This window comes from Lepidochelys kempii, chromosome 4 (genome assembly GCF_965140285.1).
Source record: "Lepidochelys kempii isolate rLepKem1 chromosome 4, rLepKem1.hap1, whole genome shotgun sequence".
Classification (NCBI taxonomy): Eukaryota; Metazoa; Chordata; order Testudines; family Cheloniidae; genus Lepidochelys; species Lepidochelys kempii.
The window spans coordinates 128,893,110-128,913,200 of record NC_136383.1 but is presented as its reverse complement, the minus strand read 5'-3'; the positions used below and the strand labels follow the sequence as shown (position 1 = coordinate 128,913,200).

Genomic DNA, 20,091 nt, shown 5'->3' with positions numbered 1-20,091 from the left:
TATGTACGTGTTGTGTATAAAGAATTATGTAGGTGTGTTGGAAATTTATTTTGAAGGCAGTGCACAAATCAAGTCTGCCCGAGGCAAAGGAATGTGACCTGTTTGTCTGGCTTGATTGCAGGCAGAGGACAATGAAAGTACATTTACATATAAGGTAAACAAAGCAATCCAGCTAACAAACAACTGAGGACACAGTTTAGTAAGCACTGTGAGGGCGAGAATCTGCACCCCAAGGAAGTCTTCCTGGCTCTTGAGACAAAGATAACAAAGTTATGAAAATATAAGGGGGAGTAAAAAACACATTCTGGTTATCTGTCACTTAGGGGCCATAGGGAACAGCAACCTCTGAGCCTGTGAATGGTGGATACTCTGGCCCAGAGGTCTAGGGATGCTGGTACCCTGATGTGAGAAAGCTGCTTAGGAAAAGATTGTAGCTTGCTAATGTTAAATTTTAGTCACTAGAAAGTATGTATTGTTTTTGTTTGTAACCATACCTGTCTTTTTGTTTTGTTTAATATCACTCTTGTTTAAATCTGTTCTTTACTAATATGCTTAGTTTATAGTAACATTAAGAATAATCTGTGCTGTCCTATTGAAGTACAGAGTGACTTGTTCGCTGTCCTAACTGTTTGGTGTGTACGCGATCTCTCTGGAGGGAGCAAACTTCTGTGTGTGTCCAGTGAGTGGGATTGGACGCTGCAGAGAGACATCTCTGGGGAGGTCAGAAACTGTGGTTTGCTGATAGTTACCTGCAAGGCAAGGTTTTGACTGGTAGTCTCAAAGGGTTTGTTGGAAAGGCAGACAGCCTCAAGTGTCAGAGAGCAGTTTAGCAGCAGCAAAGCTGCTTCTTGCTGAGGCAGAGGGGTAATGCGGCGTTTTACGGTTCTGGTTTCACTGAGAGGTGTGTCAGTACACTATGTGAGGGTCAGTAAAAAGGCAGACCCCACAGAATGAGTGTTCTGATGATAAAAACTCTGTGGAAGGTGTAGCTACGCTATCTTCCTTATGGGCTTTTTTCAACAAAAGTCCCTTGTGGACAGTGTTAATGCTACTGTAGAAAATGGTGATTGCTGTTCGTGGCTCAAACAATGTTATTTGGAACTGATCTGAACTAGTTGAGACATGGTATTAAGGCTCCTGTAGCCAATGGAGTTTTTATCGACACTAGTTCTGTCACTAGTGAAGCTGATCCATTGTTAGTAAATGTGGGAAACTTTTTGCTAGAAATCCTACTGTAGACTCAGCCATAGAGAAAATTTGGTATCTTCCATTGTTTGTGCCTGAATGAAATCTCTGAGAAATGATAAGCCAAAAATGCCCTGTCACCTATGGGTGAATATTTTTCACAAAGTGATCACTCCATATCTGACCTCTCAGTCCTTGTCTTCAAAAGAAACCTGCACAACATGAGCCTAGGATCTTAAATTCATAGCTTTGCTTGGCACTAAAAATCATGGGCTCAATAAAGATGCTGGATATATGCCTCATTATAACAATCTGGTTTCAGAGTAGCAGCCGTGTTAGTCTGTATTCCCAAAAAGAAAAGGAGTACTTGTGGCATCTGAGAGAGTCTCTAAGGTGCCACAAGTACTCCTTTCCTTTTTACTGTAAGGAGAGCGATAACCCACTAACCCCCCTTTGTCCTATGACTGCAGAGGTGTTAACTGCCCACTTCACTTTGAATGGCCTCTTACAGCATGTGTGAACTCCTTGTGTTCCATCTTGTATATAGCTGTGACACTCTGCTTACCTTTCCCAGACCTGAAGAAGAGCTCTGTGTAAGCTCGAAATCTACCCTTAAAATGCTGCATTAGCACAGCCACAGCACTTGTCGGGGTCCCCAAACTGTGGGACACACTCTCCTAGGGGACAGGGAGGAACATTCAGGGGGTGTGGCAGAGCCCAGGCCAGCCCCCGCGGGGGGTAGGGAGGGAGTGCCACCCAGCCGAAGCTTCCCCTGCCCTGGCTCCCAGCCACAGCTCCATTCTCTGCCTCCGGCCTTGGCTCCGCTTCTGGCCCCGCTCCCAGCCTCAGTCCCTGGCTGCAGCTCCTCTCCCAGCCCCAGATCTGCTCCCAGCTGCGGCCCCAGCCTCGGCCCCTAGACCTCTGTCCACCCCCCTGGCTCCTAGCCCCGGCTCCAGGAGGGGTGGGGCGCAGAGAGAGGTAAATGATGTGAAAAGTTTGGGGACCATTGTCTTAAGTGAAGATGCTCCTACACTGACAGGAGAATCATAAAATCATAGAATATCAGGGTTGGAAGGGACCTCAGGAGGTCATCTAGTCCAACCCCCTGCTCAAAAGCAGGACCCATACCCAATTAAATCATCCCAGCCAGGGCTTTGTCAAGCCTGACCTTAAAAACTTCTAAGGAAGGAGATTCTACCACCTCCCTAGGTAACGCATTCCAGTGTTTCACCACCCTCCTAGTGAAAAAGATTTTCCTAATATCCAACCTAAACCTCCCCCACTGCAACTTGAGACCATTACTCCTTGTTCTGTCATCAGCTACCACTGAGAACAGTCTAGAGCCATCCTCTCTGGAACCACCTCTCAGGTAGTTGAAAGCAGCTATCAAATCTCCCCTCATTCTTCTCTTCTGCAGACTAAACAATCCCAGTTCCCTCAGCCTCTCCTCATAAGTCATGTGTTCCAGACCCCTAATCATTTTTGTTGCCCTTCGCTGGACTCTCTCCAATTTATCCACATCCTTCTTGTAGTGTGGGGCCCAAAACTGGACACAGTGCTCCAGATGAGGCCTCACCAATGCCGAATAGAGGGGGACGATCACGTCCCTCGATCTGCTCGCTATGCCCCTACTTATACATCCCAAAATGCCATTGGCCTTCTTGGCAACAAGGGCACACTGCTGACTCATATCCAGCTTCTCGTCCACTGTCACCCCTAGGTCCTTTTCTGCAGAACTGCTGCCTAGCCATTCGGTCCCTAGTCTGTAGCGGTGCATTGGGTTCTTCCGTCCTAAGTGCAGGACCCTGCACTTATCCGTATTGAACCTCATCAGATTTCTTTTGGCCCAATCCTCCAATTTGTCTAGGTCCCTCTGTATCCTATCCCTGCCCTCCAACGTATCTACCACTCCTCCCAGTTTAGTATCATCCTCAAATTTGCTGAGAGTGCAATCCACACCATCCTCCAGATCATTTATGAAGATATTGAACAAAACCGAGAGAGTAGTTCATCCACCTCTGTGAGAGGCAGTAGCTATGTTGAGAAGTAAGCTCTCCTGCCCACATAGTGCTGTGTACACTGGGGTTAGGTCAGTATAACTACATCACTCAGGGGTGTGGATTTTTCACATCCCTGCGCGACGTAGTTATGCCAATATAAGTCTGTAGTGTAGACCTGGTCCTTGTCTCTTTCACTAGCAGAAGTTGGTCCAATGAAAGATATTACCTCATCCACCTTGTCTCTAACAACCATAGAGAATCATACAGCATTTTTAACATTATTGACCATAAGGGGTTAAGTTCAACCAATCAGGAGCTGGAACTCCTCGGAATTGTTCGTGATCACAACAAAGTATGCTGAAATTAAAATAAATAAATAAATAAAATTGGTGGGCAATAGTCAAAATTACCCTAATTAAGACATTTTACTTTAAATGTCTTCCATATTTTTGGTATCCTATGGAAGCTCAGCAACTCTGAAACAGGAAAATTTGACATTTTTCTGGCACCAGATTTCACACAGCTCTGTGTTTGCACATGAACATGTTCTAATACTTGCTTTCTACAACAGGACTTTGGTCATAGAATGAAATGTGGCATTATTTTTTCTATTAAATAATTTATGGAAGCTTTAGCACTTTAGATTCCTTTTAAGTCTATTCATTTGATCCCCTTTCTAAAATGAAATAGTAGCTTTACTCCTTTCCTGTCCCAACCTGTACTGGAATCTCACATGTGATGCCCTCCTTTCCAGTCAACAGTCTAGACAATGAATTCCCTGGTAGCATGTGCCATTTCTTGTTGTTATGCCTTTTTGCTTTTGTTAAGGCTTTTAGAAATTGCATTACCTCACCAGCCTGCTTGGTGATTGTTCAGAGTCTGATTCCAATTGGCTGCTTGGTATGATACTGCCAGCCAATGTATGAATTTCAACTTAAAAACTCTCATTTGAACTCTGTAGTCAGAAGAGTGTGTATTTAAAGTGTTACTTCTGAAACTCATGCCACTTAACAATTATGTGCCATATTGCTAACCAGTGAAGCTGAACAAATAGCTATTTACATTGACAGATCAGAGGAATGCGTAAGTGCATCATGGTAACCTACATTTGCTGTGCCAAGAGATTTGCAGCTGACTGCCTGTGTGACTCACTCCTTGGATTAGGAGATGAGGTAATGCTTTTGAGATAGAGGGTGATGTCATTTCTTTACCTGAGTTGCATGCCAATGCTGATTTTTGTTGCTCTCAAGGAATAGTCCCTTTCTGTTTCCTCAGTTATACTGGGTAACAATTCAGATGACTCTTATGAGTTCTGGTACTAATTCTTTGTTTTTGTGGAGACCTAGCAAGTGAAATGGCTTAAATTTTCTTTCTTCTCTCTCTCTCTCATTTATGTATATATTCCTAAACTGAAGGTATTATAAACTGAGAGAAATTCGAAAGCTTTCTTTCAAACCTGCTTCAGAACTGCTGGGTATAAATACACTGAAAAAACAAAAGACAAAAGTGTCCTATATTCAGATTTACTTCTGTTAAACAGATGGTGTAATATTGTAAATTTGTTCTGATCTCTCAAGTTAGTTGCAATGATAGTACAGAAGCTATTTCAGCATTAGTTCTGTTGAATAACTGATTAAAAAGGAGAGCTTGCAACATAACAACATAGTATCTGTCATTCAGTCTTCATATTTCTTATTCCATGAACTGTTTCATACTGATGTAAATATACATAAGGACAAACGTACTGTTGAGCACTTACTCACGGGAGTAGTCCCATTGACTGTAAGTGCATGAGTAAGACCTCACCAGCATAATGGCGCCACAGTCTGGCCAACTGATTTTTTTTCAGGCACCTGCTGACCAGACCTAACAGTCTCTCACCTGCTCTTTATCAATGTCCTGAGACTTGAACATTCTGGGAGAAAGTGGTTTAAATGCCTTAATATTCAAGTCTGCGTGTGCAAAAGAGAGAGTAACACCAACCCAAGAGAACTCTTCAGTGCTGTAGTTAGTTGGATGGGTGAAAGTAGAATGTCATAAATTCTCAGGTAGTGATGGGCCACGTGATTTACTCCATTCTTATAAACTGTACATTTGGAAGGCTTTATGCCATCAAATAATAGTTCAGAATCCTTCACCAAAAAATTACTGCGTTGTAAATATCAATGAACAAACTTATGCTATGAAACAGATGTGTTGTATGTAATTCTTAACTCTTTTATACTATGAAAAAATCTAACTTTTAAAATTTGCTCAAATTCTGTTCAAGATGCAACTTTGATTCCTGAAAACAGGTGATCTTCTGTTAGTCTTATTTTGAGAAAGATATCTTGCAAAATCTTTGTCTGTATTTCATGAGAGCAATCTTCTTTAATGATTTTAAATAGCAACTTTCAACTGTTAATTCTCTGATTACTTTACTTAACCACATGTTGCTATAGATTTATATTGTATAAGTACTTGTTTTCTTGCTTTAGTTACCATATTGGGTTTTTTAATTACTTACCAGCAGTAAATCAAAATGCAATATTTTTCATGCATCTCGCTCCTCCATACCTGACTGGATATTCCATTTTTGTCTTTTCTGTTTTATATTCTAAACTCTTGAATTTGGGAACATATCTTACTCTGCTTTGTAGTGTACCTCATATAGTAGCAGGACTTTATTTTAATTACCTCTGCCAATTAAATGTTGTTTAGTAAATAACTATGCCGAGGAAAGATCTCACAAACTACAATGTCTAGGTTTGGGCAAAGTTCTGCTTTTTTTTTTTTTTTTTTTTTTAAATATTGTTTTCCTAACTGGAGGGTCTCTAGATGCATGGCAGTTGAGACACAAAGTAAAGCTTCTCTGGTTTGCTCAGTTCTAAAGACCTAAACTCTCAAATGGGGTATTTTTTGTTTAGGACTTGCTCACGAAAGCTTATGCTCAAATAAATTGGTTAGTCTCTAAGGTGCCACAAGTACTCCTTTTCTTTTTATCAGTGTGATCACTTAATTGCTGTGCTGCTCATGAATGGGAAAACCTACTGTGAATTTCACTTTGGTTAAATTTCGTTAAGTTCTGGTCATGCTAGAATTTGAACTGTGGACCCAGATATAAATGAAGAAAAATAATTAAAGCACAGTGAAACCGTATAAAATGCTGGCTGGCATCATGCTATTTCATTTTTACTCTTTTTAATTTTACTGAGGCTTTGTTTATGCCTCGTAAACCTGCAAGCTAAAATTAATTGATATATAGCAAATGCTAGAAACCACCAGAGTCTTGTCTGCAGCTGAACTGGTGGTAACCCAAGTGGAAGTTTCTGCAAAAACTTTCTAATGTAGAAGTTGCCTTAGAGGCTGTTTTGTTTAGTGGCAAGGCTAGGGAGGTAGGACTTCAGGCTCTGTCCTTGGCTCTTTAACTAAATTGCATTATAGCCTTGGACAAATCCCTTAAGGGTGATCTGCAAAGGAGTGATATTTAAATATATTGGGCTTGGTTTTTTGCAGCTTTACAATATATAAGAAGCCATGAAAAGTATTTTGTTAGATTTATTCTGTAAAATGTTTTATCTGCTTGGAAATATGGAATGTAAAGTATGGACTTCCTTGGCTCTGTTGGAAGATCACTAATCTGGTATGCCAGATGTTTTCCTTGCACTTGCACTTCATAGTATGTGAATTCAATGAGATTATGTTGTTGGGCATTGACAAAAGAGACATCGGTTCTGAAATAGCATTAAGATTTGTCATGTTAGTCCACATACTGAAGAGTTAAAATTTGCAAATTAGATTCCAGCTATTCTTGGCACAGCAGAGCCATTGCGGCTCCATAGAATTAGTTGAGATCTATCAGGATGTTAAGATTGTTAATAAGTCCCCAAGTACTCTTTGACAGTGACTCATACTTCTGACCTATGATCTCCATGAAAATCTAAATGTACTGGAAACTGAATTCTCTACTCCTTTGAGGATTATTTGATCTGCTGTATGTTGAAAATGAAATACTTTAAATTTAGTTGAACAATGTTTATTATTTGTAGAAGTATGTATTGTGTGTGATGGTTGTGTGTTTCCAGGGGGAGGGGTTAGACCTGCAGGTGTAGGAAGCAAGAAATTCAGAAATAAACCCCAAACTCTGAATTTAACCCAGCTGGGCCTAAACATTGCTGTGACTGGTGTATAGGGTAATGTACTTTCTGGAGCTCAATAAATATGAAGGCACAATGGTGTAAATTAGAGAGGGTTCCCATATTGCTTCACAATTTTCCCTTTCATGGGATTCAGTCTCCTAACCATACTGCAAGGAAAGGTGGGGTTCAGAGGTATCAGCCAATGGGCTCTTAAAAGAGCAGAGGACAAAGGCAATGTGATATCTATAATATAACATAACTCTCTTTTGAAAGCATCACAAAATGCATGTAGTAATGGCTGATCACCCTCCTATAGAAATATCATCATTGCTTTCCCTTAGCATCATATTTTACACAAACTAGATGAATGCTGTCCCGTCAACTGACTGAACGTTATTATTATACATTTAGCAATCCCTTAAAACCTGGCACAAAGCACTAACCATTTTTTTTTCCTTTTAGAAATTGAACAGGGCAAGTTTAATAGTTTTTGGTTTTGGTCTAAATGTACGAGCAAACGCTCAGTTAACTTTATTTCTGACAGCTTGATTGCCTTTTTGATAGTTTGAAAAAAATTTAAGATATGCTGTCATCTAACACCATACTTGACTCTGAGAAAAACGTTTCTGGCTCTCTGGCATTGTGTGTGTGTGTGTTCTGTACTCAATTTTATTTATTGCTTTTAGGTATTTGGGAATAAGATGATCATTCCTTCCTTGGATGGAGATCTTTTCCAGTGGGATCGTGATCGAGAGAGCATGGAAGCTGTTCCTTTCACAGTTGAATCGCTGCTAGAGTCATCCTACAAATTTGGAGATGACGTGGTTTTGGTTGGGGGAAAGTCCCTGACCACATATGGGCTGAGCTCATACTCGGGGAAGGTAAACATTTGACAGTGGGGAAGTCAGTGTGTTTGTGTATGTATTTTTGAGAACAGTTTCTAAAAATGGAATGGGGGGGCGGGGTCAGGAGGGTTTAGAATTTGAGATCTAATTCTAGTGTAAAACTGCGTGGCGCACACAAGATTTGATTAGCTTTGCAACTTCTTTGGTCAACAAGTCCAGCTGGTGGCTGGGTTTGGAATAAACTTATCCTTGATGGATACTCTGTCATTCAGCCTCCCAAATTTTCAAGAAAGAATTAGATGGTACATGAATTTCAGTCTGTTTTTTTCGATTACTGAATAGGAAATCTAAACAATTTAGAGCAAGCTGAAAAGCAAGGGTGTGTAGGGGGTGTGAGAGAGAAAGACCCATCAATATCGGGCCAGACGTGCTTATTTCTGGCAAGTTTATTTTAGTACTTGTTATAAGAACTATTATTTACACTTTCTAAAGTCATATAAGATAACCAATAGAACTACTCACTGACTGCTACAGAAGATATTTTATTTTATTTATCAAAAAGCAACTTTTAAAAAAAATGCACAGAAAATTGTCCGCATTGTTGAAATATTTTTTTATGGAAAAAAAGTGTGTCTTTCTATGTCTTCAAAATTTTGATCGAATATTGGTCAAATGATTACCTAAAGTTTGCTTAGGAAAAACCAAATTTTAGCTAAAAGCAATCTTGAGAGTGTCTTTTTGTGAGGTGAAAAAGCTGGATGGAGAATTGAAAAAAATAAAGTGGTTCTGTTTTGAACTGAACCTTCTACATTTTGTGAACATTTTTCAATAAACTAGGTTTTGGCTTTTTTCCCTTTTTTGGCCAGCTCTCTTCAAATCAACCAGGTGCTTTAATGCAGCAGGCTGAATGTAGTACACCTTCAGGGAATGGTATACAGCAGTCGCTAAAGATAGTGATGTTGAAGACCCGGGACTGCAGCAGTAGAGGAGTGCATGGGTTCCCTTTGAATCTGTGGTTGACAGTTGGACTGTATATGCTTCAGATGATGTTTGCCGCCTCCTTGGAGAGGAAGGAGCTTTTTGGGTTTCTACTTTGACCTCTGGCTAGAATTCAGAGCAGCAGAGTTGCTCTGAACAGGAAACAGTGCCAAGCCTTCCTTGGCCACAGAGTTAGAGTGACTTATAGCATTTTGCAGGATGGTACTGAAGAAGGGATTAAGGTTTCCTAGAGGGGAGATTTCCACCCACCGTCCTAAATAAAATTGCCCACTTGGAAGACCTGAATTAGGAAAATAATTCCAGTCTAGCTCCCCTAGGATTAGGAATACTAAAGTCGGTGCACTACTGCAGCAGGTAGATTGTGATACTCTGAATCACTCTCCAGGCTGACTAGGCAGTACTGAAGGAGTGTTTTCTATTCTGTAGACAGAAAATTGTTGTCTCAACGCTTGATCCGTTACACTGGTATAAATCAGGAGTAGCTGGTTTGAAGTCATTGGAGCTACATTAATGTGAAAGTAGTGTGACATCAGAACTGGGCTCTGGGAGTCTTATGGAAGGGGTTTTCTGAATCTTTCTATTTATGTCAGGGTATGATGAGAGAAATGGGGAAGTATTGATTATGGTGGAGTTGTGACTTCTGTATAAGTCACATAAGAATTTGCTAAGAATTTAAGACCAAGACTTCAAAAAGCAACTAGTGATTCTTAGGTCCCCAGTCCAGAGACTTATTAGCACTTTCTGAAAATCGCAGGTCTCTGAGTACCCATCATCTGAAAACAAGGCCTTTTTAAGGTGTCTCAGGCTGAATCAGATTGGCCACCCAAAAACTAAGAACTCCAAAATGACTAGTAGTTTTTTTAAATGTTGGCCTATGTCTCTAAATCATTTTGCTCATAAGGAGCTGAAAAATTCTCCAAAGATTTGTTGACTTGAATGTCGTCATTGAGCTACCTAGTTTGCATTCGTGTTGACATTTGATGTTCCAAGCTTACGTGAATTTCTTTTCTTCTCCCTTAGGTGAAGTACATATGTTCAGCTATAGGCTGTCGCCGCTGGGATGATGATGAAACAGAACAAGAAGATATTCTTCTCCTGCATCGAACCCAGAAAACAGTTCGTGCTGTCGGGCCACGTAGTGGTAATGAGAAGTATGTATGAGTACAGTTTGTGGTCTTAGAGCTATTCTTAAGACAGTGTAACAGTAGTGAGTGGGAACAAACACATATCTTTTAATTCTTATTGCTTCAGGATTTGACATGCTTTTACCTCTATTGAATTGGGAATTTGAGTGTGAAGGTTCCTTCCCCACTCTGACCTCTAGGGTACGGATGTGGGGACCTGCATGAAAGACTCCCTAAGCTTATTTTTAACAGCTTAGGTTAAAAACTTCCCCAAGGTACAAACTTTGCCTTGTCTTTGAACCATATGCTGCCACCACCAAGCGTGTTAAATAAAGAACAGGGAGAGAGCCCACTTGGAGACTTCCCCCAAAATATTGCCCGAAGCCCTACACCCCCTCTCCTGGGGAAGGCTTAATAAAAATCCTCACCAATTTGTACAGGTGAACACAGACCCAAACACTTGGATCTTAAGAACAATGAATAATCAGTCAGGTTCTTAAAAGAAGAATTTTAATGAAAGAAAAGGTAAAAGAATCACCTCTGTAAAATCAGGATGGTAAATACCTTACAGGGTAATCAGATTCAAAACCTAGAGAATCCCTTTAGGCAAAACCTTAAGTTACAAAAAGACACAAAAACAGGAATATACATTCCATCCAGCCCAGCTTATTTTACCAGCCATTAAACAAAAGGAGATCTAATGCATTTCTAGCTAGATTACTTACTAACTAACAGAAGTTCTGAGACTGCATTCCTGATCTGTTCCCGGCAAAAGCATCACACGGACGGACAGACAGACAGACACCCTTTGTTTCCCCACCCTCCTGATTTGAAAGTATCTTGTCTCTTCATTGGTCATTTTGGTCAGGTGCCAGCGAGGTTATCTTAGCTTTTTAACCCTTTACAGGTGAAAGGGTTTTGCCTCTGGCCAGGAGGGATTTTATAGCACTGTATACAGAAAGGTGGTTACCCTTCCCTTTATTTTTATGACAATGGGGTTTTAGCTTTCCCACTAGAGACCTGCCAGACTTCTGTCATTTGGATTCTTACCCTGTGCTTTCTAACATTTTTGAGGAAATCTCTCTAACCTCAGTCTCCAGTTGTGTCATAGGTGATGAAGTAAGAAAGGAGCTGGACATTTAGTCTACCCTTCCTATATCAAATGGGAATGACTTTTCCTTGGACTTGAATACATCTAATGAGTTTGTGAAAGATGCCACACTATGGAAACATTGCTACACTGCTCATCCTAACTATTACAAGTATTTCTGAGTATACATATTGAAATGTGTTCTTTTCCAATTTAAGCAAGTCGCTCCTTGTTTTATTGCTATTTTTCAGTGTTCTTTCCCCACCTCTTTACCTTAATAACCTTTTGTATATTTTTATACTCAGTGTTTACGCTTGTCATTTTCAAGGTAACTCTTTTTAAAATAACACTTATCCCTTTAGTCCTTTAAACCCTATTCTCAAATCCCTTTATTTTGGCTGATCACTTACAGCATATTACAGCTTCTCTGTACTTCTTACAAAGCCATGGAGACCAGAATAGTGCACAATAATTCTTAATGCAGCCATGCCAATGCACTTATTTTATATGGGATCATATATCATAGACGTGTAGATTTTTAACTTCGTAAGTGAAGTACTTCTCATGTTGCTTCATTGAATATCATCTTGTTGAATTCAGATCAGTTCACCAATTTGTCAAGATCACGCTGAATTCTAATCTTGTCCTCCAAAGTGCTTGCAACCCCTCCTAGTTTGGTGTTATCTACAGATTTTATAAGCTTACTCTTACTTCATTATCCACGTTATTAATGAAAAACTGAATAGCGCAGCACCCCACTTGATGTGCCCTCCCAGTTGGAAAGCGAACCATCAATAACTTTTTGAGAATGATATTTCAACTAGTTGTGCACCCAACGGAGCTGGGGATGAGGGGTTTGGGGTGTGGGAGGGGCTCAGGGCTGGGGCAGGTGGTTGGAGTCTGGGGGGTGAGAGCTGTGGGGTGGGGTTGGGGATGAGGGGTTTGAGGTACAGGACGGGGCTCTGGGTTTGGGGGAACTCAAGGCTGAGGCGGGGCTTGGGATGCAGGAGGGAGTCAGGGCTCTGGGCTGAGGGTGCAGGCTCTGAGGTAGGGCTGGGGTTGAGGGGCTTGGGATGCAGGAGGGAGTCAGGGCTCTGGGCTGAGGGTGCAGGCTCTGAGGTGGGGCTGGGGTTGAGGGGTTTGGGGTGCAGGAGGGGGCTCTGGGTTGTGGGGGGCTCAGGTCTGGGGCAGGAGCTTGGGGCACAGGAGCGGGTCAGGAGTCTGGGGGTGCAGGTTCTGGGGATGAGAGGGTTGGGGTGCAGGAGGGGGCTCCGGGTTTCGGGGGTGCTCAGGGCTGGGGCAGGGAATTGGGGGCAGACTTACCTTGGGCAGCTCCCGGGCAGCAGTGCAGCAGGAATGCTAAGGCAGGCTTCCTGCCTGTACTGGCACCGCAGACTGTGCTGCTCCACGGAAGTGGCCAGCAGCAAGTCTGGCTCCTAGGTGGAGGCGTGCAAGTGGCTCAGCATGGCTCTCGCCCGCAGGGACCCTTCCCGGCCAATGGGAGTGCGGAGCCAGTACTTGCGGTGAGGGCAGCTCACAGAGCCCTGTCCCATCCCCCTTTCTTTCCCCCCCCCGCCTAGGAGCCGGACCTGCTGCTGGCCGCTTCCGGGGTGCAGCACAATGTCAGAACAGGTAGGGACTAGTCTGCTGTAGCCGGGCAGCACCACCAACGGGACTTTTAACGGCCCGGTTGGTGGTGCTGACCAGAGCTTCCACGACCTAGTGCCTTACATTGCTGCGTCGTGACCCACAGTTTGAAAACCACTGCCCTAGAATGACTTTCATCAGGTCCCACCTTCTTGAGTACATCTAACTTATCTAAATATTTTTTAACCTGTTCTTTCCCTATTTTGGCTTGTGTTCCTTCTCCCTCTTTGTTAATATTGCATTAAGCATCTGGTCATAATTAACATTTTTAGTGAAGAATGAAGCCAACAGGCATTAAACACCTTAGCTTTCTTGATGTCATCATTCATTAGCTTTTCTTCCTCGTTAAGTAGAGAACCTACACTTTCCTTCATCTTTCTCTTGCTCCTAATATATTTATTGACCCTCTTGTTACCTTTTATGTCCCTTGCTAGATGTAGCTCATTTTGTGCCTTAGCCTTTCTGATTTTGTCCCTACTTACTTGTGCTATTCTTTTGTACACCTCTGAGCAATTTGTCCATATTTTCACATTTTATAGGATCCTTTGATTTTTCAGGTCATTAAAGAGTTCCTGATGTAGCCATCTTGGCCTCTTAATATTGTTCCTATCTTTCCTTCACCTCAGTATAGTTTGTAGTTGTGCCTCTGATACTGTTGCTTTCAGAAACTGTGAGCTCTCATGAACTCTTTTCCTTAGGTTTCCTTCCCATCGGACCTTATAGACCAGTTCTCTTTGTTCAGGTCTGCTTTATTTGAAGTCCAGTGTCCTTATTCTGCTACTTTCTCTCCTTCCTTTCCTTAGAATCATGAAATCCATCACTTCTTGATCACTTACACCTTCAGATTCTCTACCAATTCCTCCCCGTTGATCGGAATCAAGTCAAAAATGGCTGTCCACCCTCCTCACCTACACTTTCTATATTTACACTTAAACAAACTTCTTTAAGCACTTATTCCATACAGTTAAAATACACAGTACAAAATATAGGCGTTGACCAGTTCTTTATACTGTCGACACAGTAAATATCCACCAACTAATTTGAGGATAATAAAACCCCTCTATGCCCAAAGTCCAACTTTACCTCAAAAGCCTAAAGTGGGGAATGGACTTTGCAGCATGCCCAGACAGTTAGCAGTTCTAGGCTCTGGCAATAGAGACCCCATTCTGAATCTGAGCAGTTTTGCAGCCCCATAACTCTGATTTGGAAGCTGGGATTTTCTGGCTTTTTTGTGATTAGCATTGACCAGGATAGGGTTAGTGCTAAAGTGTAAGGCAGCTGCCACATTTCCTCTTTCATTGCTCCCCGGAGTCATTGTGACATCTGATTCATCTAGGTCCCTCTATGTGTAAGTGAGAGATCAAAAGCAGTTCTTTCCCTGGCAACATTGTAGGGAGTGTTTATATGGTAGCTTTGATTTTGGCCCAGAATAGCAGCTTTTATTGTATAAATTTCAGCAGAAAAAGATAAAAGTTGAACATATTTTATATATAAATATACGCATTTTAAATCGGCAGTCTGTGGTTCATGGTAAGTTTACAGTATGGTCTTGTATATCTTTGGGCACCCAAACTTATTGTTACTTTTGAATAAATATTTCCCCCCTTTGTCATTCAGTGTGAACTATTATCCAAACTATGAGTGTCTTGACCGTTCTAGCATTGTTCTGCACAGTCTTTCCATTCATGATAATAGGTCTCAATATTTCTGCCTTTGTTTATATGAACCATAAAGCTAATGGATCTCTGGCATCCAGGGTACAGAGCTATTTCGACCCACATTGCTGATATAGTCTGTCTACAAAAAAATCAGCCTTATTTCTAGATGGGTTAGATTAGGGGATGAGCAATTCTAGTTATACTGATGTCCTTATCAATAAATTGAAGTCGTAGCTTTCTTTGTCCCCAGAATTCCATCTCTGCAACCAGCATAAAATTTCACAAGTTGTAAACTGCTTGATATTTAAGAAAAGCTGCTATATGCCTAAAGAGTTTATTTTAAAGTACCATTTCTTAAAATCTAATATATTTGTTGCTCTTATCTGATAAGGTCTTCCTGGGTAAACAGCTAGACTGTTATTTAACTGACTGATATAGTCCTTAATGCTTGCCTCCCCTTCCTCCCTCCCCCATCAGACTTTGATGTCTCTTTAATTTCTTCAACTTCTCAACTCATAATAAGTCATCTTTGGTTGAAAAAACTGTACACTTGTTTTGTGTCTTGCATTCTGGAAATAGCACAATTAAGTGTGTTAACACTCCCTCTAGAGGTGCAGTTTAGTTCAGTGGATGATTACTGAATTTACTGCGGAGATGCTAGTGAAATGTCATATCAAGTTTCATTTACAGATTTCTAAGATGGGTGGCTGGGGTTTCCTTTTAAACCTCTTTTCTAGAAACCTTTTTTCTTTTTAACTTTAAGGTGGAATTTTAGTGTTGGTCACTTTGAACTGCGCTATGTCCCAGACATCGAAACTAGCGTGGGATTTATTGAGAGCAATTTTAAATCAAGTATAAACAAAGAAGAGTCTAAAATCATTTCGGATGTGGAGGAGCAGGAGGCTGTGATGAAGGATATGGTGATAAAGGTCTCAGTAGCTGACTGGAAGGTTATGGCTTTTAATAAGCAGGGAGGACATCTGGAATGGGAATATCAGGTACTGGAAATGCGAAAGTATTAAATGTTATGGAAACTGAAGTTCTGCAGCATTACAGGAGAATCTCATGCATTTTGATTTAGTGCACATCTGCTGAGGTGAAAACAATGTATATCTCCCTGTAGTATTTTGTATTGAAATTCTATATTTTGAGCTATTGAGCAGCTATGAACTGAACCAGGGATTTTCAAGCAGAAGAGTTATTTAGAACAAATCTCTGGTAAATCTATGAAGTTATTTTAAATTGCCCTTTCCTTCCTTACTCTTCAGTTTTGCACTCCAATTGCTTCTGCTTGGCTGGTTAGAGATGGGAAAGTCTTTTCCATTAGTCTTTTTGATGATACAAGTTACACGGCTAACAGCGAGGTCCTAGAAGATGAAGAGGATCTTGTGGAAGCTGCCAGAGGAGCCACAGAGTCTAGTGTCTATTTAGGTGAGATGTCTACTGCGATGCCTTCTGTTGAGCATTATCTTTCTCTCAGCCTTCTAAAAACCTCAGTAAACCAGGTAGTTTCAAGTTATAGGTTCAGAGTTTAAGGCCAGAACGGACTATTAGATCATCAAGTCTGACCCACTGTATAATACAGGCCAGATAACTTCACCCAGTTACTTCTGTGCTGAGCCCAATAACTTGTGTTTGACTAAAGAATATTGTCCAGAAAGGCATCCAGTCTTGACCTGAAGACTTCAGGAGACTGGTAGTTTGTTCCATTGGTTCATTACCCTCGCTGTTGTAAATGTGTGCCTTATTTCAAAGTTCAAATTTTCTGCATCTAACTTCCAGCTGTTGATTCTTGTTATGCCTTTCTTGTCACCTGCCCCCTTATTTTGATTGGATAATTGAATCCCTGCCCTATGAACTTTCCAAGAAGCTACCGTGCTACCTTTTTTGCCCTGACTGGATGAATCTGGTTTCCAGGGCAAAAATACTGTTACAAATCTGAAATGTGTATTCCATGAATATTCTGTGCTTTTTGTGTAAAACTTGCTGCAGCTTCAGCACAACATCCTTGTCAGTAATCCCTTTGGCTAGCACATTCATGGAAACTGAACACCAAAGGGCATGAACACAATCATATCAAACGTGGTTAAAACTTTGAGAAAAACTTGTGGTTGAAGGAGTTGCTGTATTCACCCTGTTCTAAGTACAAGCTGCAGTATGCCCCCAGTGGTCACATGAATAACTCATTTGATATTTTGACCAAATATAACAGGGTAGTTGGTTTTTTTATTATTTATTTATTTATTTAAGTCTATTCACCTATAAAATGCATTTTTCATTTTGACTCTGAAATGTGGGCTTATGTATAGTCTTGGTATTTTTGGACTAATAGAGTTCTAAAGCTTTTTTAAACTGGGATTTAGTTAATGGGAGACAGTTTTATTGCCTGATATAGACTTCTCTTCTTTCAGACCATTGGTTTTAGTCACATTAAGATTTTTTTCTGCACTGACTCCTGAGACTTAGTTACCATATATGACATTTTAGCTGAAATTTCTGTAAATTAAGTCTCATCCAGTGGTCAGAATTTATTTGATATGGTTTGTAACAGCCTTGAGTATTGTGCCATCAGCTTTCCTTCCCCTTAGCACTATTAAATTTCTTACCACTGACTTCACTCTAGGTAAATGCACTGTGGCCTCCTGAGGCTGTTCATATTAGGCCTTTTATTTTCCTTCTCTTTTCTCAGCAGGGATAACACCAGTATTACTGTTCTAATGGTAGTCTATAGTGACAGCATTTCCATAGACAAACCAATGGCATTTTAACTACCATGTCATCTTGCAATATCTACAAAAAAGACAAATATAAATCTGAGGAGGACTATGATTTTGCGTTCTTTCCACCCCCAACCCCTCCCCCCATTTTAACAGGTGACAGCAATGTTCTTATTAGTGTTATTGCTAGGGCTTTGTCAGCTTGTGTTGCTGGCACTTGGACAAAAAGTGAATAGCATGATGAATATTTCTAAAAGGGAAAGTATGTGTAGTTGATTAGTAACTCAGAGAGCCCAGAACAATTAAAGGGCAGTTCTGATGGCCTGTGTTTTAGAATGAAGAGAACAGTGAGCATATTTTTAAAATTCATCTCGGCTAGTTACCATGCATATGAAGAAACCTATTTTCAAACACTTTCTCTTCAAAACAGCACAAACTGTAAAGTCTATATTCTATTACTTAACACTTGCTAGTATGGATTTCTGGTTCCTTCATCAAGCTGCTTGATTCACAAATACCAAAAAGTTCCTCAAACTCCTTGGACTACCAGGGTCTGGAATTTTGTACTGTCTCTTGATTTAGGGTAAGGAGTCCTTTTCATCATTCTACCAGTTGCTGCTTATGCTCTTCATTTGAGTAGCTGTGCCAAAGTTCTTCTGGGTGGGGAATAGGAAATGGAGGGGACACCCATCCTTCTTCTGCACCTGTTAGAGTTAATAATGGTGCTGCGGTGATGGACGCTATGCTGTTCCACATTAAATAATGCTTAGTTGTGATGATGGCCTGACTCCCCACCTGTAGATACAAATGTTTCTCCCAACCATAAGCTCTGACTCCGTGGGTGCTCCGGAGCGTAAGCACCCACAGGAAAAAAAATAGAGGGTGCTCAGCACCCAGGAGTCAGAGCTTGAGTGTGGAATCTGATTTCTGTGCTGCGAATAACTTCTCCCCCTGGGGTAGGGAGTTAGTTTGTAATCAGAGGCAGGGTAATTAAGATAGAAGGCTTGTAATTAAATTGAATTAAGGATTGTTAGATGATCCTGAAAGCGTTCCCAGGCACTCCAGTTAAAAGTTAGGAAACAAAATGTAGGAATAAATAGTCCATTTTCAGAATGGAAAGAAGTAAATAGTGGTGTCCCCTGGGAGGCTTGTAGTGGTCTGGGACCAGTGCTGTGCAGCATATTAACAAATGATCTGCAAAAACGGACAAACACTGAGGTGGCAAAGTTTGCAAATGATACAAAAATTACTCAAGATAGTTAAGTCCCAAACAGACTGCAAAGAATTACAAAGTGGTCTCACAAAACTGGGTGACTTGGCAACAAAATGGCAGATGAAATGCAATGTTAAATGTAAAGTAGTGCACTTAGCAAAATATAATCCCAACTATACATACAAAATGATGGTGCCTAAATTAGCTGTTACCCATCAAGAAAGAGATCCTGGAGTCATTTACAGTACTTTAGAAGCACTATGTTTCCAGAGAACTGCAAATTCATAAGAATCCTTCTCACTGTGCCTATATCATCCTGAACTCATTCTCCAGCTTCAGAAGACTTAAAAATTATCTCCAGTCATCAATGGGACAGATGCAACTGAATAATGTAGCTGTCTTTAACGTGCATCAAAACAATACCAGGGAACCTCCATGTAAATAAGATTGCTGACAGTTTCATTCAGAAAGCTACAGTGAGACGTAACATTTTTAAACTGGGACATTAGTGAAGACAACTTTTAGATGACTGCAATGATTTTAATATACTGTGTGACAGGGTCGAGCCAGATGACTACAGGAGAGTGATAGAAGGCAGATATGTTAGCCCCAGGTTAAGTAGGTCCCTTTTCCCTGGGTAAGGTAACAGGGAAGGTTCCAGAACAATCAGGAACCTTCTGGAAACAATTAAGACAGACAGGCTGATTAGAACACCTGCAGCCAATCAAGAAGCTGCTAGAATCAATTAAGGCAGGCTAATCAGGGCACCTGGGTTTAAAAAGGAGCTCACTTCAGTTTTTGGTGCATGTAAGGAGCTGGGAGCAAGAGGCACAAGGAGCTGAGAGTGAGAACGTGGACTGTTGGAGGACTGAGGAGTACAAGCATTATCAGACACCAGGAGGAAGGTCCTATGTGAGGATAAAGAAGGTGTTGGGAGGAGGCCATGGGGAAGTAGCCCAGGGAGTTGTAGCTGTCGCTCAGCTGTTCCAGGGGGCACTCTAGGCAGCTTCCTTCCACAGGGCCCTGGGGTGGAACCTGGAGTAGAGGGTGAGCCCGGGTTCCCCCCCAAACCTCCCAACTCATGGTCAGACACAGGAGGTGTTGGACTGTTGGTTCACAAAAACGGCCAAACTGAGAGCTTCCGTGAATCTCTGAGGTGAGCAAATCTGCCAATAAGCACAAGACCCACCAAGGTAGAGGAGGAACTTTGTCACAACTGTAATTCAGGAGAATGTAATTATGTAGTTCATAACAAATATTAAAATAGTAAGGAGACCAATGATAGAAATACATTCAATAAGTAGAATATGAAAGAAATGTATAAATATGCTGAAAATAGCCTCCCCCTCCCAAAAAAAAAACCTGGCAGAGTACCCTCTCCAAACACACCTCTTCAAAAGCACCCACCTGCAAAAACAAAAGTCAGCACCTATGCTCCTGACAATACAGTGTTGATAGCACCCTCTCTCAGGGTTAAGTGTGTGATATTTGTTTT

At 41.1% G+C, this 20,091-nt stretch overlaps 1 protein-coding gene across 2 annotated transcripts in view; it reads left to right on the top strand.

Annotated features, from left to right (window-relative positions):
* The window catches only part of EIF2AK3 (eukaryotic translation initiation factor 2 alpha kinase 3), a 73,251-nt gene that overhangs the window by 27,282 nt on the left and 25,878 nt on the right, over positions 1-20,091 (top strand). For both annotated transcript variants that reach the window (XM_073342906.1, XM_073342905.1), the window contains exons 3-6: positions 7,990-8,184; positions 10,168-10,298; positions 15,430-15,664; positions 15,935-16,097. In XM_073342906.1, coding sequence (XP_073199007.1) covers positions 7,990-8,184; positions 10,168-10,298; positions 15,430-15,664; positions 15,935-16,097 — 724 coding nt within the window. The remainder of the gene's footprint in view (positions 1-7,989; positions 8,185-10,167; positions 10,299-15,429; positions 15,665-15,934; positions 16,098-20,091) is intronic.